This window comes from Siphateles boraxobius, unplaced genomic scaffold, assembly GCF_051911475.1.
Source record: "Siphateles boraxobius isolate OS27281-9 unplaced genomic scaffold, OSU_SipBor_1 54, whole genome shotgun sequence".
Lineage (NCBI taxonomy): Eukaryota > Metazoa > Chordata > Actinopteri > Cypriniformes > Leuciscidae > Siphateles > Siphateles boraxobius.
In genome coordinates, this window is record NW_027509180.1 from 1,478,568 (window position 1) to 1,504,169 (window position 25,602).

The window sequence follows — 25,602 nt, forward strand, 5'->3', positions numbered from 1 at the left end:
ATCATTAGCATATTAAGTAATTATTTTAATTATTGTTCCATGAAGATATTTTGTAAATTTCCTACCATAAATATATAAAACATTTATTTTTGTGAGTGAATGCAGCAAAATCATGAACATAAATGCACAACTTTAAAGGTGATTTTCGATTGTCTTTCACCCTCAGATTCCAGATTTTCAAATAGTTGTATCTCGGCCAACTATTGTCTTATCCTAACAAACCATACATCAATGGAAAGCTTATTTGTCCAGCTTAAATATGATGTATACATCTCAATTTAAAAAAAAAATTACCCTTGTGACAGTTTTGTGGTCCAGGGTCACATATTGTCACTCTCCGAAACATGTCGCGGAACAAAACAAGCAGTGATTGGTTGTGTTGCATGTCAGTCAGTCAGTCTGAAGCTCTGGCTAGGGTTTCGCCGATCACACTGATAGTGTTGCGCCTGCTCTTTCCAATTCTGCACAGTGTTAACCCTATTTTCTAAAGATTTCCTCACATCCTCCAGGTCCCGCACCCTTTCATCTTTTCCCTTCTCCTCCTCCAGTCTGGGAATGAAACAATCCAGATGTTCAGGAGTGAAATACCAGTCTTTTGTTATTAGGTTCAAAGTTACACCCTTGTGTAAACGACATGCCAGATAGTTGTTGTGCGATTGGATGCACTATTATTCAGCATAATCGGGTTAAGAACGTGCATGTAAACGCGCTCATTCCCTGAAAGTGAAAGTAGAAACAGACTGAGCTTTCAGCATCTGTCGCTGCATTAATGCCTCGTTCTCTCAGAGACGACGATGGATATAACGGTATAGCGACTATCTTAATTTACTGGCTTAATATTTCTCTTGTGGACCTACATTAATGACAGTAAAAAATTAGAAGAATATTTCTTTTTAAACAAGTTTTTGAAGCTGCTTTTGATTTTCACAAATGGCAGGGTTGTGCTGTTCGTGAACTAAAGACACTATTGTATTGTTTTTAGTGTTGTTAGTGTCATTAAACGTTTTGCTATGGAAACAAAATAGCCTCACTATATAACTGATTGTAGTATTGGAAATTTGCAAGGCTGCAATTCCCCTGGCTGGTCACAGTTTGTGGCCACAGGTATCCATGGTAGTCACGTGACTGCAAAGTGTGAATTGAGACTTTTTCTTTGACAATTTTCTGCACACTAAACTCACAGTTCTTAGAATTCTCAATATTCTGTCTTATAGCTTTGATTTTTAACTCTTTCTCAGTGATACTGTCTATTAGATTAAAGATACGAGCTTCAAGTTGTTTTCGCGGTTTCTGAACCTCTACTGTCATCAGAGTTTGTTCTCTGTTGTTTTCTAGCAGGAGTTTCAAAAACTTTTCCGTGCTTTTCTCTCCCATTTCCCATGATGATTTGTGAACGTGCTCTTTTTTCTTCCTGCTGTTTGTTGAATAAGAAGTGAACAGGTTCATTGTCTTCATGTCTTCTGTAGCGGATCTGTGCTGTGTTAATGGCATGAAGAGCATCTGTTGGAGGTCCTCCATCTGAGTGTGTTATGATGAACACTATATTGTTCTCTATATCTTTGCCAAACAGAGACAGAACTGACTGAAATATGTAACGCTCTTTTCCAGAGAGTCGATTCTGAGACGCCTTCATCACAAAACACACGGCATCAATATCGTGAAAATCCTCATCTGAAAATAACCTGCCCAGATCATCAGAAATATCTCTTTCTCTATCGAATCCTTCAGTGTCTCCGTATCCTGGAGTGTCAATGATGGTCAGAGATGTTGGGTTTTCTTCAACAAACACCTCATAAACTGTGATCTCAGATGTCAGGGATTGGGATTGATCTTCTCGTGTTTCTTCTTCTGTGATTTGATAAAACTCCTGATCCTCAAACTTCACTCCCAGTATGTAGTTGATAATGGTGTTGATCATGGTGGTTTTCCCAGAGCCGGTTTCTCCCACCAGCAGAATGACTTTGTTCTGTTTGTTTCTGTCTCTTCGTCCATATGTCCATCGTCTGACCTTTCTATCAGTCCCATCAATATGTTTTCTTTCTGTGTTCAGTTGGAAAAGTCTTGGGGGACCTGGATTAATGAGGGTGGCATCATGACGTGATCTACAAAGAGAGAGAGTTCATTTGGGGATCGGTTTGGGCCTTTTGGAGGAGTGAGAGTTGAATTGACAGAATAGGACAGCTTCATTTTACATTCATTTATCCTGTACTGTTGTTGCAAGTTGACATTAAGGCTATGTTTACACGGAAACGATCTGAAGAGAAAACGCAAAAGTGGCGTTGCGTTATCACATTTATTCATTTAGCTGACGCTTTTATCCAAAGCGACTTACAATTGCTGTATATGTCAGAGGTCGCACGCCTCTGGAGCAACTAGGGGTTAAGTGTCTTGCTCAGGGACACATTGGTGTCTCACAGTGGATTCGAACCCGGGTCTCTCACACCAAAGGCATGTGTCTTATCCACTGCGCCATCAATACCCCTCATCAATCAATATCTTATCACTTTTTATTCTGCGTTTAGACGTGCGTTATGGGGGGGAATCTGTGTGTGCATATAGTGACGCAAAAGTGTGTGAAATTCGATGTAGTATGCACTCCAGGCGGCTAGGTGGCGATGTGAAGCACTGCCACACAACAACACCAAGTCCGCGCGCCTGCGTACAACCTTCCGTCTACTTCTCTCCCTAGTAGCGCGAAATCAAAACATGGCGAAGCGAACAGCAAAAATACTCTTTTTTTGATTCGCGTTTTTACCCTTTAGACGGGAACGCGACGGTTGAGCGTTTTTAAGATTTCCACTCTGGAGGGTGGTTTCACTTTTTTGTGTTTTTAAACAACAAAAACGCCGTCACCGTGTAAACGAAAGACACATCTAATAAAATATTTGGTTACACTTTATTTCGATAGTCACTTTGGACATTCTACTAACTATAAGTAACTTTTCAACTACATGTCAACTAACTGTCATTAGAGTATTAGTAGACTGTAGTAGACTGTCAGTAGACTGGTAGGTTAGGGTTAGGTGTTAGCGTTCGGGTTAGGAGAACAAGTTGACTTGTAGTTGTTAAGTTACTTATACTCAGTAGAATATCTTTTGGGGGACCAACAAAATAAAGTGTTAGCAGATATTAAGCAGACAGTCTACTAGTACTATAATGACAGTTAGTTGACATGTAGATGCAAAGTTACTTATAGTTACTAGAATGTCTAAAGTGGACTATCAAAATAAAGTAAATATTTTTACGTTTTCACCCGCGAGCGTTCTCGTGTAAACAGGGCCTAAGGTTGACAAAAAGATGATGTTATTTAGCTGGCTAACAGAGATTAAGGAAGAAAAACTTACCGATTCCCCACCGGTTTATTTCCATCACCTGTATTTGATAATAAGCATTTTCAACAATGATAATATTAAATAAATAACAATATTAATACTTGATAAAAATAAATAACAGTATAATTTTTTTAATATATATTATATGTTATATTATTTGATATTTATGATGTTGCTGAACAAAAATAATGAAAACTTCATAATGTAATTGACAAACTCACGTTTGAAAGAAGGAGGGGGATCAAGACTGTGAAATGAAGTAAAGCTGGCTTCACTGCACTCAGAGTTTCTGCGACGGCGTGGGATCTTTAGAAAGAAGTTCACTGTCCTTAATAACTTTTCTATAACATCTATGTGATTAACAATACATACATCATGTAATAACTAATATTAACTAATGCTGGTGTCTGTAGTGCTACAGCCCACCTCACACTGAAACGACACAAGCTCTCTTTTTAATTCACATTAAGTTACACCATTTAGTAGGAAAAAAAAACGCTTAGGAGTGTAGCAGATTTTTTCTTTTCTTTTTCTTTCTTTCAAAAGATAGGGTAAAATAGTGTAAAAAAAAGTTACGAATGTTCCCCCCAAATTATAACTACATTTTTAGCTCGAAATATGCATTGCTATAATTTAACTTTCACTCGGTTAAAAATATGTTTTAGCTCATGAAAAAGTGCCTTGAGGTCGACCGATTAATCGGGTCGATTTTTGAATGAATCTGCATCGGCCGAATGAGCTGTAAATTAGGCCGATTAATAGTCAGGGCTTCAGTGTTGATGTGGAACATGTGACACTGCATTTTTTCAGTCCCACTCTGCATGCTAACTTTTTGAAGAGGACTTTTTAAGCCTGGCCTATTTAAATATTGAAGCGCATGATACTGGAAAGTACCCGACAGACACGTGCTGACTGACAGATAGATATACTGGCCCTGTTTAATGTGTTTTTGGGATGTAGAGCTTTCCTCAGTGCATAACTTACATATTCTTCATCTAGAAATGTTAGAAACTCATGCAAATATTTCCATTTTGCTGTCAGGAGTGAATCTCCACTAAACTTGACAGATTTCCATGAATGAGCGCGAGAATAGGAGCGCAATAATACTGACAAAGATATATATTGTTAAAATATTTTTTTTGAACAATAAATGCTCCATATGTAGAATTTTAAACCTACAAGCATGCAGGAATAAAAAAAACCTACAAGAATAACTTATTCTATATTATTTATTTTATTTACGTTAGTTTTTGTGCACTAAAACTTTATTCTTTTTTTCATCTAAAAGTTTATTTGACCGTCTAGATTCTGATGACCTGATTTGTGTATTTAGGCAAGGCAAGTTTATTTATATAAACTCAGAGATCACTAGTGATCTGAGTGATCTGTTGGGTTTATATTCACTGAGCATATCTGCAATGTTACAAGTTAGACTAACAGCTAGTGTTCTAACAATGTAGTGTCACATACAAAAGGGGTGGTGATGGCGCAGTGGATAAGACACATGCCTTTGTTGTGAGAGACCTGGGTTAGAATCCACTGTGAGACACCAATGTGTCCCTGAGCAAGACACTTAACCCCTAGTTGCTCCAGAAGCGAGCAACCTCTGACATATATAGCAATTGTAAGTCGCTTTGGATAAAAGCGTCAGCTAAATGTAAATGTAATACAATCTTTACGATTATATTTGGCTAATCGCCATTAGTAAATTTTTGCGTTATATAATTACTTTGCAAAACATCTCTCATTTGAAGCATAAACATAATTAACAGAAAAAGCTTCTTGTAGCAGCCTACGTTCCTGCTGTATCCTGCAGCCTATCTGGCAACCTCGAGTCAGGGAGGAGGGAGAGGGGATACACCGCTCTACAGTAATTTGAAAGTGATTGCAGTACCAGTTTTGGCCACATTCTTACATACGGCTCTTTTAAAACATTTTCTGATTTATGATATAAAGACTGGGAATCTTTTTAAAAGGTATGTAATACCTTGCATGTAATATATTGTTGTCATTCTGTGTGTCTTCTGTTATGATAAAAAAAAATACTGAACCAATCACATGCACCTAAGAAAGTGAAAGTGAACAAGAGAAGTGGTAAACAAATCAGGCACACACACACACACAAGGATATAACACATAGTTCTCGCTTCTGCTGCTCTGATGGACGTTTATATTTCTACAGTCCAGAACTCCTGGAACTTGAACTGATTTGTATATTTCATGCTCTTGTATTATTTTATTTGCTGTGGAGTGAGTGAATCAGGAACATCACTGGGAATTTCTGCATCTACAGGTGAGAATATCTTACGGACTCAATGACTCAATATCTTGTTGCCAAATTGATTTTATTCCATGATTATTTGAGATTATTTCAGGGGTGTTGTTTGGAGGTTTTTTTGTGCTACATTTCTTTCTTTTTAATGAAAAGTTTGTCTTCATTGACATGTTATATTCTTATAATTGCGTTTTAGTCTTTAAGTTCTTTCACACCAAATGTTACTATCAAACGGAGAAACTAATCTGAGACGAATTATCATTTTACACCAAAAGCACAAATTGTATTGAAGGAAATGCAAATTCACAACGTTCACGATGACGCATTAACACAGAAAACCAGTAGAACAAGTCCTGCAGTCAAATACAGAACAATACGGAAGAAAAAGTAGGGTGGATAATTAAAATCTTCGATCCTTCCTGAGACTTTCTAACCTCGGCCACCAGATGCCACTATCAGTCAGCATGAAATCTAATGCTTACACTATTTCCTCCATTTATGGTTGAATAACACATTTACGATTTACAGAAAAGTTTTGTCCATTGTAATCAAGGCAAAATCAGATTACATGTTTCATATGGCATTCTTTTAGTTGGATATGTAGCGCCCACTACCTGTCTATCTTTAAACGATTTAGGAACAGACCGGGTTCATTAAATATATACAGACAAGTGTAAGTTAGGCCCTTCTGACGTCACTAAATAAAGTCTCCCTCATAAAATGACTTAGAATGAAACTCTATGCTCAAATATTAACTTGTCAGGAAAAAAAATATTTTGGCAGAATAAAACCACTGGATACGAAACAAAATGTAATAGATTTAATGAGAATATATATTGCTATATATATATATATATATATATATATATATATATATATATATATATATATATATATCAAAATTGCAAGATATGTGGTGCACATGTGGTGTTCAGTATGTTGGTGAAGAGCCTAAAGAAAAATAAATTTCAATAAATGAAAGTGAAGGATATATGTAGGAACAACATTCCACATGCACTAAACCCTTTAGACTAGTTGATCTGTGTCCCCTAGGGTTGTCCTCCTTTTATCCCTCCGCTTATCTCCTTGTCAAGCACAGCTGGTCTATCTCACAATGCATTTGCTTATGAACTTGTGTTTTCCTTTAAATGTCACCTATTCTGGCGTGCTGAGAAAGAAGGCAAATGAGAACATGCAAAACATGTTGTAGATACCGGTCCAACACTTTGTGGACACAGTCCTTGGTGTTCTACCCACCAATTCTTGAAATTTGCAAGAGAAATAAGTCCTGTTGAAATAAGTCCATAATAAAGTTGACTGACACTCCCCAGAGGAATCTAACAGTGTGCGAGTGCACTGTATTATTTATTCTAGGCTATCCATTACTTCCAGACTTGTAAAACCTACCAGGGTATCAAAGGCCTGTGCATCAGAGAGGTGTTGCTCCTGTAACTCAGTCCTCCATGGTGTCAATCCTCTCTATAGGGACAGCGGAAGAGGCAGGCTGTGTTTCCTTCAGGCCATGGCGGATGTCGACCTGTAGGCTCAGGACCTTTTTCTGGAACACTGAACACACATTTGTTGAGGATTACAATGCTCCAATAAGAATAGCAAGGTTATCTAGCTCACAATTGTTTTCTGTAATCAGCTTCAGTGTTTGTTAGAAGTACAGCAGTGTTGGAGAAAGAAACTAAAGTCCATAGAAATTTAATCATCTGATATGATAGAAACCAAGCCACGGCTATAACTGAAAAGCAGTTTCTGTGGACAGAGAGAACAGTGCAGGAAGAGAGAAGGTGGTACTATTAAAAGAGTCTTCTCCACTGCCAATTGATAAAAATACTTACCAGCCCAAGGCAATGGGAAGGCCCGTCTCCCAGTCTCAGTCACTGCATCTGCACCACAACAAAAATCTGTTTCAGAAGTTATCAAATGATGAAACTGAACAGATTTATTACAAGAGAATTAATAAATCCAAAATGTCCAAATTAGTTTAGTTCTACTGTTTATTAGACGGGCCTGTACAAAAGAAGAGAGGATGAGATCACATGTACCTTGTTTAGGTGCTTTATCTCTTAACAGGGAAGGACACCTCACTCCTTAGAGCACCTGAGAGACAAAAACAATGTGTTAAACACCTTAACGTTTTCATTCTCCATCACACAACAGTTAAATGATTAATTCACTTTAAAAAAAAATCCTGATAATTTACTGTAAATAATTTATACTTTAAACCGAACGTTTCGCTGGATAAGACCCTTATTTCTCGACTGGGATCGTGTAACGTTAGACTTTGAAGCTGCATTGAGACTGACATTTGAACCTTCTTTGAACATTTGAATAGTTGCCATTGAAATCCATTATATGGAGAAAAATCCTGGAATGTTTTCCTCAAAAACCCTTAATTTCTTTTCGACTGGAGAAAGACATGGACATCTTGGATGACATAGCGGTGGGTGAGTAAATTATCAGGAAATTTTTATTTGAAAGTGAACTAACGTTAACGTTAATCCTTTAAGAGTTGCAATGTTACAAACTAAGATATCCTAGAGCATACAAGCACATTACTCGCTTTGAGTTTGTATGACCCCGATACATATTTTTACATGTTTTATATGTCCCCGTATACAGACGCTAGCTAGTTAGCAACAAGTCAGTCAGAACTCCATGCCATGCTGCTAATTTGCAATATGGAATTGCTATACGTGCAGTTTAAAGTCCCAAATTGTTCAAATTGCCATGTTCTCTCGTGGACAGCAAAAAAACCCATCGAAACTGAACATAAACCAAGAGCAGCAAGCAAAACGAAAAATACTGCCGACTGCCGTTACGGCTAACCCCCTTGACCATTCGCGGCTGTAACCACAGCAGGTTTGTGAAGTTTAACACAATAACGCCAACGTTAAACTACCTAACACGTACACATGGACATAGATTTCACTAGGCTGAACGAACTTATGCCGCGTTCCAGGCAACCTGTAACCCATGTTTTTCCAACCTTACACCCGTGAAAGTGAACTGGAACGGCAGTCAAACCTGTAACTTCCCACCCGTGAACTCGTTCTAGATCGATGTACTCCCAGTTACATGCTCTGACGTCACATAGCCCGCGAAACCATACAAAACAACTATGTAAACAAAACAAAATATATATTACATATTAATCATGTACATTTACTGCACCTGTAATAGACGTCCAAATAACGTCCAAAAAAATTACCCAGTTCAGGTCAAATGTTGAATGTCAAAATGACGTCCAAGTTGGGTTATGGTTTGGGCATCGAATAGATGTCCAGAATTGGTCATGGACCGACGGACCCAATATAGACATGAATTGCACGTCTATCCGACGTCCAGTGTTTAGTGGGAACGTCTGGGAGAAAGAGAAGAGCAGACATATGGATATATCTGAATAAGAGTTACGACGCGAAAGAGAGCTTTATTCGGTATGTTTTTCTGTGAACGCACACACACACACACACACACACTGAATTGAGCTCTCTTTCGCTTCTGAATGAACAAATACACACAGCATAATGTCTAAATGTAAGTTTTGTAGAGTACTCACGTAAACACAGTCGGTTATGTCTTTACAGAACGTAAACAGTTGTGAGAATATCAGATGTGCATCAGTGCATTGGATCCGTGCATTCGGTCTTAAAGGGACAGTGCGTAATAAACCTAATGCCGTCTGTGCCCTTAATATTAATCAAACAACAAAAGAAAAAGAGAAAAGCATTCACTGCACTTTAAAAGAAGTCTCTTCTGCTCACCAAGGCTGCATTTATTTGATTAAAAATACAACCCAGTAATATCGTGAAATATTATTTTTATGTAAATCAGCTGTTTTCTATCTGAATATATAGTAAAGTTTAATTTATTCCTGTGATCAAAGCTGAATTTTCAGCATCATTCATCCAGTCTTCAGTGTCACATGATCCTTCAGAAATCAGTATAATATGATGATTTGATGCTCAAGAAACATTTATGATTATTATCAATGTTTTAGGATTCTTTGATGAACAGAAAGTTAAAAACAACAGCATTTATCTGAAATAGAATCTTTTGTAACATTATAAATGTTTTTACTGTCACTTTTGATCAATTTAATTCCTCCTTGATGAATAAAAGTATTGATTTATTAGGTGTTCAAGCACTTTAGTGCCGAAAACCTATTGTAATTGTAAGGATTTTTTTTTTTTTTAATTCCCCTAAAACGCATCGTGCAGCCCAAACCGTAAGGCCTAGAGACTTGAAACTCGGCCAGATGGTAGGCCACAATTGTTGGTAGGCCACAAAAAAATGTTATGTCGAATTTTGTCCTACTTTTGCGAACTAGTCCCTGTTTTTTTTTGCCCGATCGGAACCAAACCAGTCTAGGCCTATTCTCTTGACTCTCTAGATCAATAATTATCGAAAAAAAGTAGAAATTTTGCATTTGGGTGGCTGTAACAGGGTCATTTAGAAAAGGGGCAGGGCAAAATACGGTCAAAAGCCTATAAATCCTAAACGAAAAGTCAAAAAATCACAAAAATTGATGAGCATATGTGTCATAACATGGTGAAGAAGCATGCAAAGTTTCATGGAGATCGGACCATAGGTGGCGATATAACTGTCAAAAAGCTTCAAAACCATGTATTTCCTATGGTAAATTGCCTGTATTGGCTGTAAATGGTCTTTTCCATCTACGATCATATAATATTCATATCATAATGTTCAAAACCATCATAAATCATTATAAAATGTGGCATATCATGGTAAATCATCCTACAACATGGTAAATCAAGGTAAACTAAGATAAATCATGGTGAACTATGGTATATCATGCACGAATCACATTAAATCATACTAGAGTGTGTTCAATTGTGGTAAACCATACTAGAACAGGTAAATCATGGTGAATCATACTAGAACTTGGTATATCATGGTAAACTATGGTAAATCATGCTAGATTCATGGTAAATCATACTGGAACATGGTAAATCATGAAAAATCACACTAAAATGTGGTATATCATGGTAAATCATGCTAAAACATGGTCTTTTCCATCTATGATGTCAGTGGTTAAATGCTTGCATAAAACTTAATGTCTTTTGATGCTTGTGTGGTTAGAAATCGTAACTGCTTGAACACCACTAAATGCTGCTTGCAGCTTTAATTTGATTTATTTCCCTTCAAAATAAAATACAAATTCTGACTGACCCCAAAGTTTTGAGTGGTAGTGTTTAATGTTACAAAAGATTATATTTCAGATAAATGCTGTTCTTTTCAACTTTCTATTCATCAAATAATCCTGAAATAAAAATGGTACACAACTGTTTTCAACACTGATAATAATCATAAATGTTTCTTGAGCATCAAATCATATAAGTCCAACTAATTCGATTTTACAGTGTAGACTAGTAATTGTATGTTTTGTTTAAGTAATGTGTTTGTTATATTAATAAGATAGAATGAATGGCAATTACTTTAAGGGCTTGGAACCGGAAGTTTGACACTTGAATGTTTTGACGTACATCAGTGATGTGAAAGAAGTTGACAAGAACAATAAAATGTAAAGTAAAGCTCAATAGGCTACGAGTCGTCTTTGCAGACAGAACAGCACCTTTCAAATAAGCATCCAGTGAGCAGAATAATGTAACATTATCTCATTAAACTAACAAATATAACACACTTTTAATTTAAGGTAAAACTTCTGCTCATTTCTTGATCTTTTAAAAAAACTTGCAGTTTCAGATTATACTCCCTTACAGGGGCTTTTTACAGATGCCTAACCCTATTTTTTATTTTCACTCTCTTTGTGATTTTTTTCCATTTAATCAGAACCGGTTTATCCGGATGAGCTGCCGTTTTTTATTTCTTTGTCAAACACAAGGAAGAAAGCCATACAAGTTTAAACACACACTGTCTTCATGTGCCAGATCACTTACAGATTTCACTTTGACGATCCAGAGATATGATCATAACTTCAGCTGAACATGGACCTGCTTATGTTCATTTCTGTGACTGTGATTCCACTTATATCCAACGGTATGTGCATTGTTTTTCTCTCTTCAAGTTAATTCTGGCAAGACACATCGTTAATTATGTCCCATTTAAAATATCTGCAAACTTACAGTATCAGTTAAAGTTTCAGACACATTTGACTAAATGTATGTTGTTCATGATCTTAAAAATCATTTTTGCTGGTAGAGGCTTCTGCTAAAATGCTTGAAATGAGTTTGTGCCTACATATGGATTTCTTTACAAAATGTTTAATTTATTTTCTTTATAAAATGTTTTATTTGTACTTGATAGTGAAGAAAAAACATGATCATGTGTCCTCCTTCAATAGTGTGTAAAATCAATGCATGTGTTATAATTAGTGAATATTAAGAGCATAGATGAAACGTCTCGGGTTATGACTATAACCCTTGTTCCCTGAGAAGGGAACGAGACACTGCGTCGAGAATCGACTCTTTGGGGACGCTCCCTTAGCGTGCGCCTCTGAAGTATGAATGAAACTATTCCAATCCTGATTGGTGTTGCGTCATGACGTAACATGTGACGGCATAACCGGATGCATAAAAGCGACGCGGCACACACACACACTAGCCTAGCGATGAAGCAAGACGCTCTAAGGCCTCGAGGGGCGTGGCAGGTCGACGCAGTGTCTCGTTCCCTTCTCAGGGAACAAGGGTTATAGTCATAACCCGAGACGTTCCCTTTCGAGGGAACTCTACACTGCGTCGAGAATCGACTCTTTGGGGAACGAGTGCCCACTAGGCCACGCACCGAAATAGGCCTGTCCCGGAGTGAAACTGTTTAGGCACTCAGCAAGGACTGAGCACGTGTGCACCAGGCGTACAAGGAAGGTTGAGACTGTAGAACCTAATAAAAGTATGTGGAGTAGCCCAACCGGCTGCCTCACAGATCTCCTGTAGAGGTACTCCCGAAAGAAAGGCCCTAGAGGAAGCTATGCCTCTAGTTGAATGGGCCCTCACGGCTAAAGGTGAAGGCAAGTCGCGCACCTTGTAAGCCTCAGTAATAGCCTGAACAATCCAATTACTAATAGTCTGCTTGGATGCCGGGAGCCCCTTCTTAGGTGACCCAAAACATACTAATAATTGGTCCGACCTTCTCCAAGAAGAGGACCTCTCAAGGTACATGCTCAAAGCTCTGACGGGGCAGAGCAAATGAAGCTTCTCTTCTTCTGCCGACACATGAGGCGGAAGATGGAATGCCTGAAGGACTGTAGACCGAGCCGCATTAGATGGAACTTTAGGCACATAGCCCGGACTCGGGTGCAAAAAAGCTTTTACTCTGCCTGGGGCAAACTCCAAGCAAGCTGGTGTCACTGCCAGGGCTTGGAGATCTCCCACCCTCTTAAGTGAGGTAATAGCCAAGAGAAATACCAATTTTAGCGTTAAGTCCTTAGGCGAAGCCGACTGCAAAGGTTCGAAGGGGGCTAGGGATAACCCTTCAAGAACTATTGCCAGGTCCCAGGCAGGAACCCTGGACCTGGTTGCCGGTCTCATCCTCCGAGTACCACGGAGAAAACGAATGACCAACTGGTGCCTCCCCAGAGGCTCATCACTCAATGGCGCATGGAAAGCCGCAATGGCAGCCACGTACACCTTAAGTGTGGAAGGGGAGAGACCCGCAGAGAAACGATTTTGAAGAAACTCCAGAACTGAAGCCACTGGGCAGTTAACTGGATCTAACTCCTGTTCTCTACACCAAGTGGAAAATACATTCCACTTGAGGCCATATAATCTCCTAGTAGACGGAGCCCTAGAGCTAAGTATGGTTTCAACCACTCCAGCTGATAGACCAGCATCTAGGTACTGAACCCCCTCAGAGGCCAGACCCACAGCTTCCACAGCTCTGGGTGAGGGTGGAAGACTGTGCCCTCCGCTTGAGACAACAGATCCCTCCTCAGAGGAATCTGCCATGGCGGAGCTATCAGGAGTGATATTATGTCTGAAAACCATACTCGGGTCGGCCACAATGGGGCAACCAGAAGTAGACTGATGCCCTCTTGACGGACCCTCTCCAGGACTGCCGGAAGCAGAGCGATCGGGGGAAATGCGTACAGGCGAAGCCTCGGCCAGGCCTGTACCATGGCATCCAACCCCAGTGGAACTGGATGCGAGAGGGAGAACCAAAGATCCACTTCCATCGGTCCAAACCTCTCCCATATTAGCTTCACCACCTCTGGGTGAAGTCTCCATTCCCCGGGCCTCAGCCCCTGCCTCGACAGGATGTCTGCTCCCTGATTCTGAACCCCCGGAATATACATTGCTCTGATAGACAGTATTTTCCCCTGGGACCAAAGAATAATCTGATGCGCCAGTCTGCACAGAGGGCGCGATCTGAGTCCCCCTTGTCGGTTCAGATAGGCTACCACAGACGTATTGTCTGATCGTACTAAGACATGGCAACCTTTGATGTCTGGGAGGAAGCTCCTCAAAGCCCTGAACACAGCCATCATCTCTAGGCAGTTTATATGCCACGAATGATGATGGTCCTGCCACAGACCCCTGGCAAAGCGGCCGTCCATGACCGCGCCCCAGCCAGTGAGGGAGGCGTCTGTCGAAACGGTTTTCCGGCGACCTGACACTCCCAACACTGGCCCTTGGGATAGGAACCAAGGTTTCTTCCATATTTGTAGAGAATGAAGGCATCTGCGCGTTACTCTGATTATACGAAATAGATTCCCCTTGGGAGAAAACCCCTTGGTTTTTAACCACCACTGAAGGGGCCTCATGTGTAGAAAGGCCAAAGGAATGATGTTGGATGCCGCTGCCATGAGGCTCAGCATTCTTTGAAATTGCTTTACAGTGATGGCCTGGCCTAGCTTTAACCTGGATACCATCGTCAGAATCGACTCGATACGTGCGGGAGACATTCGTGCCTGCATCGTAATCGAGTTCCACACGACTCCCAAAAACATCGTGCACTGGGATGGTTCTAGCACACTCTTCTTTGTATTGAGTCTTAACCCCAATTTCTGAATGTGGCCAAGGACGACATCTCGATGCCGAACTGCCACCTCCCGAGACTGGGCCAGAATGAGCCAGTCGTCGAGATAATTCAATATATGGATGCCTTGAAGTCTCAGTGGAGCAAGGGCTACATCCATACATTTGGTGAATGTGCGGGGAGAGAGTGCTAGGCCGAACGGAAGAACCCGATATTGGTAAGCTTCGCCCCCGAAAGCGAACCTCAGGTATCTCCTGTGACATGGAAGGATGGAGATGTGAAAATAAGCGTCCTTTAGATCTATCGTGACAAACCAGTCCTCGGATCTGATCTGACTCACGATTGCAGGAATGGTTAGCATTTTGAACCTGAACCTCCTCAGAGACCGGTTCAAAACCCTGAGATCTAAAATTGGCCTTAACCCCCCATCCTTCTTTGGAACTATAAAGTACCGGCTGTAAAACCCGGACTCCCTGTCTAAAGGATGAACACGTTCTATGGCTTCCTTTAGCAGCAGAGTCTGTACTTCTTGTTCCATCACCTGAGCCTGCTCTGGAACCACTGTAGTCTGCACCACCCCCGAAAACCTGGGGGGGCAGCGCGCGAACTGCAGTCTGTACCCTGATTTTATTATATGCAGGACCCATACAGATATGTTGGGAAGATGATACCATGCCTTTACAAAATCTACTAAGGGTACCAGCCTCTCGAGACTGGCCTCTGGTGTTTTTCGAGCAGTTTTTCGACGGTTTTTGTGACCACAATTGATGCTCTTTCTTTGTTATAATATTTTCGCTGGAAAGAGATGCGGCCCGAAGCGTCGTTGACGGCGGGCAACCTACATCGTTTCCTAGAGGGCTCCGCTGCGAGAACAACCTCGGTTGCTCTACAGCGGAGGGGACAGCCCTCAGAGGTCCTACCACTTCGGTTAGGACCTCTTTCCCGAAGCCCTCCTAGCCTGAATGACGTCCCTCAGGTCGCCTTTCTGGCTGGAGGACTTCGATTTCTGAGAGTGTTTCCTCTGTTGCCAAGCTCCAGGAGGAGGGGCTCTAGAGGAAATGCTCTCTCTTTGCTCTGCTCGGTGTGAGGAGCTGGCTGATGGCTGGGGCTGATCTCTTGGCCCCACCCTACTAGATTTAGACTTCGCCTTACGGGGGAGGTACTGCTGGAACGCCGCAGATTGTTTCTTCGCCTCCTGAAACCTGTCGACGACCGATGTAACGGCGTCACCGAACAGGCCAGAAGGCGAAAGCGGCGCATCCAGCAGAAAGGATCTATCTTTTTCCTTCATACCAGATAGATTTAGCCACAGATGTCTCTCCGTGGCCACCATAGCTGCCATAGAGCGGCCAATGGCGCGGGCCGTCTCTTTTGTGGCCCGGAGAGACAGATCTGTGGCTCTTCTCAACTCCTCAATATCCTCAGGAGTTGGCCCCTCCCCCTCATCTAAATCTTTCAGGAGGTCGGCCTGGTATGCCTGCAAGAGTGCCATAGAGTGCAGACATGAACCAGCCCGACCTGCCGCCATGTAAGCCCTGCCTATTATTGCAGATGTATCTCTGCAGTGCTTACTAGGCAGCGCCGGGGTTTTTAGGGAAGATGCAGACTCAGGGGAAAGATAACCCGCTAGAGCCTCCTCCTCTTTAGGCATCTTCCCATAACCCAAATCCCGTGCCCCCACTATATTGCTGTAATCCACCACACTGGGATTGGAGACACGGGATGAGTGCGGTTTATCCCACGATCTCGAGATCTCTTTGTGGAGATCGGGGAAAAACGGCAAACCCCGGCGCTGAGGTTGTGATCTGTGCTGCAGGAAACGCTCATCAAGCTTGCTTCTCACTTGCGTTCCCTGCTCATCATTTGGCCAGCTAATGTTGAGTCTGGCCACAGCACGAGTCACAACCTCTACCAGCTCCTCATAACCTTGGCCGTGAACTGGCGCGCCTAGATCACGGTCATCCGCTTCTATACTGAGCACATCCACTTCCTCGGAAGCAGAGAGCTCAAGCATTGGGACCTGATCATGGGCAGGAGAAGCCGCGATGCGGGCTACTGCACCACTCTCAGGGGCCACGAGATCCTCAGATGAAGAATGAGAAGGTGCCTCAGCAGTCTCAATTTCATCTATAAGATCCCGCTGCGAACCCCACGATCTCAATCGCCGCGCCGCCTCAACAGACGCGGGACCAGAACCATGGGGAACGCGAGCCTGACCGTGCTTATCAAAGCACGCCAGCCGGGAGCGCAGCACTCTAATGGGAAGTGCTTCACAGTCTACACAAGCAGCCCCCTCGAGAGCTGCTCGTGCATGCTGCGCTCCCAAACAATTCACACATAAAGCATGTGTGTCCCCACCCGTGATAAAACGAGGGCAAGGGTGCACACAAGCTTTAAATTGTTCGCTGGCCATTTAATCAAACTTTCTGTGACAAACAACACCAAATAAGACAGACAGTTTTCAACATAGAGCGCTTGCTGAAGAGCGAAAAGCTAGTGTGTGTGTGTGCCGGCGTCGCTTTTATGCATCCGGTTATGCCGTCAGATGTTACGTCATGACGCAACACCAATCAGGATTGGAATAGTTTCATTCATACTTCAGAGGCACACGCTAAGGGAGCGTCCCCAAAGAGTCGATTCTCGACGCAGTGTAGAGTTCCCTCGAAAGGGAACTCTAATGCTTTGCTTGTCATTTTCAACATGACTTTGAACTCATTCACTCTGGTGTCTGTGACATTAAGCACAGTAACGTTCATCAGGCAGTAATACAGTACGTTCAGTTCACGTTCGCCCAAAATATGAACGAGTTCATGAACTATCGTTCAATGAACGCGTTCAGACACAACACTGACCAGTACATTAGTAATCAATAAATTATCGGGGAGGGTCATGCCTTTGTTCACAATCATTTTGGAGGGTCATAGAAATATTTATTGCTGGCTAAGGGAGGGTCAAGTCTATTTTGACTATAGATCTCAAAAAACCTCCGGTAGCCCCTTAAACAAAAAAATGAACAGTCCCTAACAGAGATTATTTTGGCTTTACACACTGAAAAAAATTATACTTTGGATTAACTTAAAAAAATAATATGCAATTTGTTACAACTAATTCTTTTAGATTGTCTAAAAATGTATTTATTATTTAGTTAAAACCCTAAATTTTGATTTAATGTCAAACCAAAATTTTAATTTTTTCCAACACAACGTTTTACCTTAACCTAAAGTAATAATATCATTTGTTACAAAGAACGTGTGCAATTTTTTTTTTTTGCTTTGATACAACCTACACTGTAAAAAAATACAATCTTTGAAAAATGGTCAATGACTGTTAGCAATGGTTGCCATACAAAAACCATAAAATGAATGTAACATATCCTAATTTAAATAAGTGCAAAAGCCTATAACAGAAATCTTCATTAAGAGAATTTTAACAGAAACACAGTTATTTTACATATATTTCCTGAATTTTTTACTAAAAAATAATAAAGTTTGATGTCACCATGATGGAGATCAGTGTTTGCTTTGGTTGGGCTCTTGACCCTTTAGGTTTTAACATCACTTTTTCCCTGGCTGCTTTACCTGTGTGTCTCTGATACATGTTTGTTATTGTAGGAAACTACAAATCCGAAGATCTTGGTCACTTAGTAGTGATAATATTCATGTAGTTGCTAGCTTTATTAATATCTGATTAAATCGTTAAATACTAGTTGTTAATTTTGCATGCCAATACTGCTGTAGAAGATCCTGCAGTGCTGTGAAACTCAGATTTTATGAAGTACAGAAAGTACAGAAATACAGAAAATGTTTTGACAGGATCATACAGACATCAAAAATCAGCGTATGAATCGCAACAATGGTGACAATGAAAAAAAATCTGATCAACTCTGAACTACTATAAAGTCACAAAAAGGCTTTGTTGATTGTCACCATTGTTGAGATTCATATGTTGATTATTGATGTCTCTGTACTCCTAAAAAAAACAGCTCAAAACTATTTTTTTTAATAACATTTTTTTAAAATTTTAGATTGTTATAATACTGATGCCACGATATTTCAAAGGTCAAGTTTATGACATTAATAACAGACTTTGTATAAAACAAGTCCATCTATGTATAATGAAATCTCAGCAAATTTATTCAGAGATTTGACTGTAATATCAGTGAATCAGGTCACCATATGATGACTATAACATCATCAATAAATGACCAACATCATTTGATATTTACTCTTGCATTTATTGCCATAACAAATGTGTATCAAAAACACAGTTTAAGCAGCCAGAGAAAAACTAATGTTAAAAAATATAAATATATAATTTTAATGAATTGCACTGATGTTTCACTTTTTCAGTGCAGCAGCTCTAGAATAAAGTTATTGTCCAGATAAAGTTATTTTTGATTGATTCACTTCCGTCGCAACGATCGTTAGTTATTAACTTAGGGGCCGCTAACACGATACTATTCTAACAGAAAATTATTTAATGTGATCCAGACGCTAATTTGCAAAAAACAGTGCCTGGTGGCTCTGAGAATTTTTTATCGCTTCCGCGTAGCCACATGAATCTGAATTATCCCGACAACGTTTTATCAGTAGAGAGGTAGAGGGAAGGAGACCTTCACAAGGGAGAGACTAGTGACACTTCAGGACTGCGTTGTCATCGTGTCCAGGCGCAGATCCTTCCCAGTGGCCATATGATGTCAATTTAACATCAATATGACATCAAACTTTATGTCAAAATGACGTCATGAAATAGGTAAAAAATGAAAGTCGTATTAACGTCAAAGTGTCAATGTCAATTTGATGTCAAGAGTGATGATTGACCAATATTGAAGACACCTGATGTTAACAAGCAGAATCACTGAAGGAGAAAATCACAATTTTAAGTCACCATTTGGTGATCAGTGTGTGTTTTACTTGAGCTCTTGACCCTAAAGTTTTTAACTTTAGATTTTGTTTGGCTGCTGAAACTGAGTGGTGAACAGCCAGATGAACAAAGAGTAAAGATGATCTGATGGGGTTGGTTATGTTTTTACATAATCATCATTTGACCTGAATCACTGAACTCATTTAGAGCCTAATCTCTGACTTAGATTTATATTGGTAACAGCATTACAGTATTCTACAGCATATGATCCTGAATTTATTTAATCCTGAAAATATTTCCTAAAAGTTGTTCTGATAAAAAAAAAAGTATTTTAGGCACACACAGACATCTAGAATCAGTATATGAATCTCAAAAATGGTGACAAACAAAATATTCAATTAGGAAAAGGAAATTACTAAAACAAATCAAATCATAATTTATTCATACCGCAATGCATGATGGGTGCCATGAATGAGTTTTGATTGGTGGGACCCAGAATGCACTGCAACTTCTTATTGAGATTCACAGGCTGATTATTGATGTAAGTGTGTCTAAATAAATAATTTTTTCAAAGTCTTCTGATCAGAACAGCTTTTAAGAAACATTTTGGATCATATTGAAAAAATTATAATTGTTTGCTATAGAATCAAAGTGTTGCTGTAACTAACAAGGTGAAGACACTCTATATGATTTCAGTGATTTAGGTCAAGTGATGCTTATATCAAAACATAACCAACACCACCTGATCACCTTTTCTCAGTGTTCATCTGGTAGTGACATTTACATCAGCCAAACAAAATTGAATTATTTATAGTTTAGGGGTCAAGAGCCCAACTAAAGCAAACACTGATCACCAAAATGGTGGCTTAAAAATTTTATTTTCTCCTTTGGTGAGTCTGCTTGTTAACATCAGGTGTCTTCAATAATGGTTATCAAAATAGCATTAAAATGCCAACAAAGCATGACATCAAAATAACATCAAAATGACACCAGCAGAGGTCAAAATCTTGACATCAAATTGACATCGACACTTTGATGTCAATATGACTTATATTTTTGACCTATTTTGTGACGTCATTTTGACATTGTTTGATGTCATATTGATGTTAAATAGATTTCAAGGTGCCCACTGGGCTATCTTGCTGTCTGGTAGATTGTATGGTCTTAAAACCTAAACTTCAAGCTTCAAAACCGCTTCAAACGTAAATTATGAGCGCATATTCATTAAATTACACAACAAAAAATATCATTACACATGTCTTCAGAAGAAATAGACTGATACAGAGTAAGTGTGACATTTTATATTGTGAAAGTGATTGTTGCGAGTTTTTAGTTCGTAATAAGCGTTTTATAGTCTTGTGTTAACAAATAGTATAATAATAAATCATACATTAAATTCATAAGTGCAAATGAACATTAGTAAAAGCATTTTTTTCAGAATTATTCACAGCAAAAACTCCAGTGTTAAATGAACTCTCCTGGGAGTTTATATGGCTTGTTTGGAGTGTTAAAGTTGGAGTGTTAAAGTTAAAGAGCTAAATAAGTGATTCATTGAGTGATGATTGACCATTATTGAAGACACCTGATGTTAAAAAGCAGAATCACCAAAGGAGAAAATCTAATTTTTTAAGCCACCATTATGGTGATTAGTGTTTGCTTTAGTTGGTCTGGTGACCCTTAAACTGTTTTAAGATTTAACATTTAACAGGACATAACGGTCAGTCTGTGGAGTCGACAAGAGCGCGCAAGTAGATTTTTTCTTAATATCCAGTTCTCCTGTTGTTTCAGTTTAGTATTTATCTCAAGCTAGGGCTATTTTCGATTCTGTGGTTATTGTAAATTTTTACCTTCTCACAAATCTGAATTTTAATTAGACGCGTTCCTAGTTTTTATAACAGCTGCGTCTGAATATTATTGCAGTTTAATTTGCATGGCACTTAAGTGAGTCACTGGCCAACAGCTAGTTTTGATTTCTCACATTTTTGGATTATTCGAGGGTGCTGTGTTAATTGCTGGGCCAAGACAGCAACTGTAAACAGATAAACTCGAGGAGATTCAGGACAAAGCCAGGGCAAACAGTCAGTCTGTGAAGTCGACAAGAGTGCGCAACCGCATTTGAATATTATTGCAGTTTAAATTGCATAGCACTTAAGTGAGTCACTGGGCCAACAGCTAGTTTCGATTTCTCACATTTTAGGATTATTCGAGGGTGATGTGTTAATTGCTGGGCAGAGACAGCAACTGTAAACAGATAAACTCGAGGAAATTCAGGACAAGGCCAGGACAAACAGTCAGTCCGTGAAGTCGACAAGAGCGCGCTACCGCGTCTGAATATTATTGCAGTTTAAATTGCATAGCACTTAAGTGAGTCACTGGGCCAACAGCTAGTTTCGATTTCTCACATTTTCGGATTATTCGAGGGTGTTGTGTTAATTGCTGGGCCGAGACCGTAACTGTAAACAGATATACAGGTGCTGGTCATATAATTAGAATATCATCAAAAAGTTGATTTATTTCAGTAATTCCATTCAAAAAGTGAAATTTGGATATTATATTCATTCATTACACACAGACTGATATATTTCAAGTGTGTCATTCCTTTTAGTTTTGATGATTATAACTGACAACTAATAAAAATAAAAATAAATCAGTATCTCAGAAAATTAGAATATTGTGAAAAGGTTCAAAATTGAAGACACCTGGTGCCACACTCTAATCAGCTAATTAACTCAAAACACCTGCAAAGACCTTTAAATGGTCTCTCACTCTAGTTCTGTAGGCTGCACAATCATGTGGAAGACTGCTGACTTGACAGCTGTCCAAAAGATGACCATTGACATCTTGCACAAGGAGGGCAAGACACAAAAGGTCATTGCTAAAGAGGCTGGCTGTTCACAGAGCTCTGTGTCCAAGTACATTAATAGATAGGCGAAGGGAAGGAAAATATGTGGTAGAAAAAAGTGTACAAGCAATAGGGATAACCGCACCCTGGAGAGGATTGTGAAACAAAACCCATTCAAAAACGTGGGGGAGATTCACAAAGAGTGACTGCAGCTGGAGTCAGTGCTTCAAGAACCACCACGCACAGACGTATGCAAGACATGGGTTTCAGCTGTCGCATTCCTTGTGTCAAGCCACTCTTGAACAAGACACAGCGTCAGAAGCGTCTAAAGACAAAAAGGACTGGACTGCTGCTGAGTGGTCCAAAGTTATGTTCTCTGATGAAAGTAAATTTTGCATTTCCTTTGGAAATCAAAGTCCCAGAGTCTGGAGGAAGAGAGGAGAGGCACAGAATCCACGTTGCTTGAAGTCCAGTGTAAAGTTTCCACAGTCCTTGATGGTTTGGGGTGCCATGTCATCTGCTGGTGTTGGTCCACTGTGTTTTCTTAGGTCCAAGGTCAACGCAGCCGTCTACCAGGAAGTTTTAGAGCACTTCATGCTTCCTGCTGCTGACCAACTTTATGGAGATGCAGATTTCATTTTTCAAACAGGACTTGGCACCTGCACACAGTGCCAAAGCTACCAGTACTAGGGCTGGGCGATATATCGCACGATATTGTTATGCGCATCTCGTCAGTAAAGCCGATTCCTTGATTAGTAGTAAATCACCATCACCTGCTTTCAGATGGAGCGGCATTTACTACACAGCACAAACTCTAGTGTTAAATCAACACTCAAGAGTGTTAAAGTTAATGAGATAATTAAGTGATTAATTTAGTGATGATTGAGCATTATTGAAGACACCTGATGTTAACAAGCAGAATCACTGAAGGAGAAAATCACAAATTGTAAGCCACCGTTATGGCGATCAGTGTTTGCTTTAGTTTTTCTCCTTCAGTGATTCTGCTTGTTAACATCAGGTGTCTTCAATAATGCTCAATCATCACTCAATTAATCACTTAATTATCTCATTAACTTTAACACTCTTGAGTGTGGACTCATATACACTCCCAGGAGTGTTAATTTAACACTGGAGTTTTTGCTGTGTACAAAGAGCCGTAGTTAACTGACAAGCTGAGCCATATCGCATGAATTATCGCTGGCGATACGTCCGCGATATTGATGCGATATGGCTCAGCTTGTCAGTTAACTACGGCTCTTTGTAGTAAATGCCGCTCCATCTGAAAGCAGGTGAAGGTGATTTACTTCTAATCAAGGAACCAGCTTTACTGACGAGATGCGCATAACAATATCGTGCAATATATCGCCCAGCCCTAACCAGTACCTGGTTTAAGGACCATGGTATCCCTGTTCTTAATTGGCCAGTAAACTCGCCTGACCTTTACCCAATAGAAAATATATGGGGTATTGTGAAGAGGAAGATGCGATACGCCAGACCCAACAATGCAGAAGAGCTGAAGGCCACTATCAGAGCAACCTGGGCTCTCATAACACCTGAGCAGTGCCACAGACTGATCGACTCCATGCCACGCCACATTGCTGCAGTAATTCAGGCAAAAGGAGTCCCAACTAAGTATTGAGTGCTGTACATGCTCATACTTTTCAGTTGGCCAACATTTCTAAAACATTTCCTAAAAGTCCTAAACAACATTTCTACAAAAAGTTTTTTGTATTGGTCTTGAGTAATATTCTAATTTTCGGAGATACTGAATTTGGGATTTTCATTAGTTGTCAGTTTTAATCATCACAATTAAATGAAATAACATTTGAAATATATCAGTCTATGTGTAATGAATGAATATAATATCCAAATTTCACTTTTTGAATGGAATAACTGAAATAAATAAACTTTTTGATGATATTCTAATTATATGACCAGCACCTGTAAACTCGAGGAGATTCAGGACGAGGCCAGGACAAACGGTCAGTCTGTGGAGTCGACAAGAGCGTGCAAGGCAGATTTTTTCTTAATGTCCAGTTCTCCTGTTGTTTCAGTTTAGTATTTATCTCAAGCTAGGGCTATTTTCGATTCTGTGGTTATTTTAAATTTTTACCTTCTCACAAATTATATGTTTTGACATAATCATCACTTGACTTGCATCACAAAACTAATTTAGAGCCTAATCTCTGACTTTAAATGTATAGTGTTGATTACAACATCACAGTGATTCTACAGTACAAGATGTCCAATAATCCAAAGGATTTCTCTTAAAGTTGTTCTGATAAAAAAAAAAAAATCTTAAATTTTTAGGCACAGACATAAAGAATTAGTGTATGAATCTCAACAATGGTGACAAACAGAATATTCAATTAGGAAAAGGATATTACTAAGACATTTCAGATCATAATTTATTCATACCGCAATGCATGATGGGAGTCATGAATGACTTCCGATTGGTGGCACCCAGAATGCACTGCAACATGCTTTATAATTGTCACCATTGTTGAGATTCACAGGCTGATTATTGATGTCAGTGTGTCAAAATAAAATCATTTTTCAGAGTGTTTTGATCAGAAAAACTTTAAAAATATATATTTTGGACTATATTGAAAATGCTGAAAATCGTTTGCTATAGAATTACTAAAACACTCTCAGGTGATGATTGTTGAAACATAACCAACACCATCATAATCACCTTTTCTTTTTGATCATCTGTCAGTTATAACTCAGATAAAACTGCAAAACAAAATCTAATGTTAACAGTTTAAGGGTCACGAGCCCAACTAAAGCAAATACTGATCACCATAATGGTTTAAAAATTAGATTTTCAAAACACCACTTTAGTTGGCCGAACTTATTGGATGTAGTTTAGAAAACGTAACTTTAGTTGGCCAAACTTAGATTCAAAGTTTACTTAACTAAATTAAATCAGTTCATTGTACTTTATAATTTTATAATTTGTCAGGTAAACCTTTCCAAATTTGTCAGGTACACTTTTTTCGAAATAAGTTAGTTAAACTAAAAAAAACCCATGCAAAAAGATAACACAAAATAATGAGATAAGTCAACAAACATTTTTTTACAGTGCATACTGAACTTGTGTTCAATAAGAAATCTCTTCTTTTACAGCTACAAACTGATAGCGGTTAGATACATATGATTTAAACCATGCTAGTGCAATTCCACTAATGCCAACATAATTTTCGAGTCTATTTAAAAGAATGTTGTGGTCGATAGTGTCAAATGCAGCACAAAGATCAAGTAACACTAATAGAGAGATACAACCACGATCGGATGATAAGAGCAAATCATTTGTGACTCTAATG

The 25,602-nt window shown here is 39.4% G+C and overlaps 1 protein-coding gene and 1 pseudogene across 11 annotated transcripts in view; one reads left to right on the forward strand and one right to left on the reverse strand.

The window, feature by feature from the left end:
- Positions 1-386: 386 nt before the first annotated feature.
- Positions 387-4,155, reverse strand: LOC143714356 (uncharacterized; annotated as a pseudogene). Its single transcript, XR_013195474.1, has 5 exons — positions 4,149-4,155; positions 3,554-3,682; positions 3,345-3,372; positions 1,090-2,102; positions 387-665 (listed from the first exon to the last, which is right to left on the reverse strand). The product of XR_013195474.1 is annotated as an uncharacterized LOC143714356 (transcript).
- Positions 4,156-5,026: 871 nt separating this feature from the next.
- Positions 5,027-25,602, forward strand: part of LOC143714402 (uncharacterized) — a 122,387-nt gene continuing 101,811 nt past the window's right edge. The window contains exons 1-4 of one of the 10 annotated variants that reach the window (XM_077205519.1): positions 5,027-5,308; positions 5,584-5,625; positions 7,952-8,063; positions 11,529-11,637. Coding sequence is in view for 2 of the 10 variants with exons in the window: in XM_077205516.1 (XP_077061631.1) it covers positions 11,586-11,637 (52 nt within the window). In the remaining 8 variants the exon portion in view is untranslated. Of the gene's footprint in view, positions 5,309-5,394; positions 5,626-7,092; positions 8,064-11,504; positions 11,638-25,602 lie in introns of those variants that run through there. The other 9 variants (XM_077205514.1, XM_077205521.1, XM_077205513.1 and 6 more) reach the window with 9 other exon arrangements.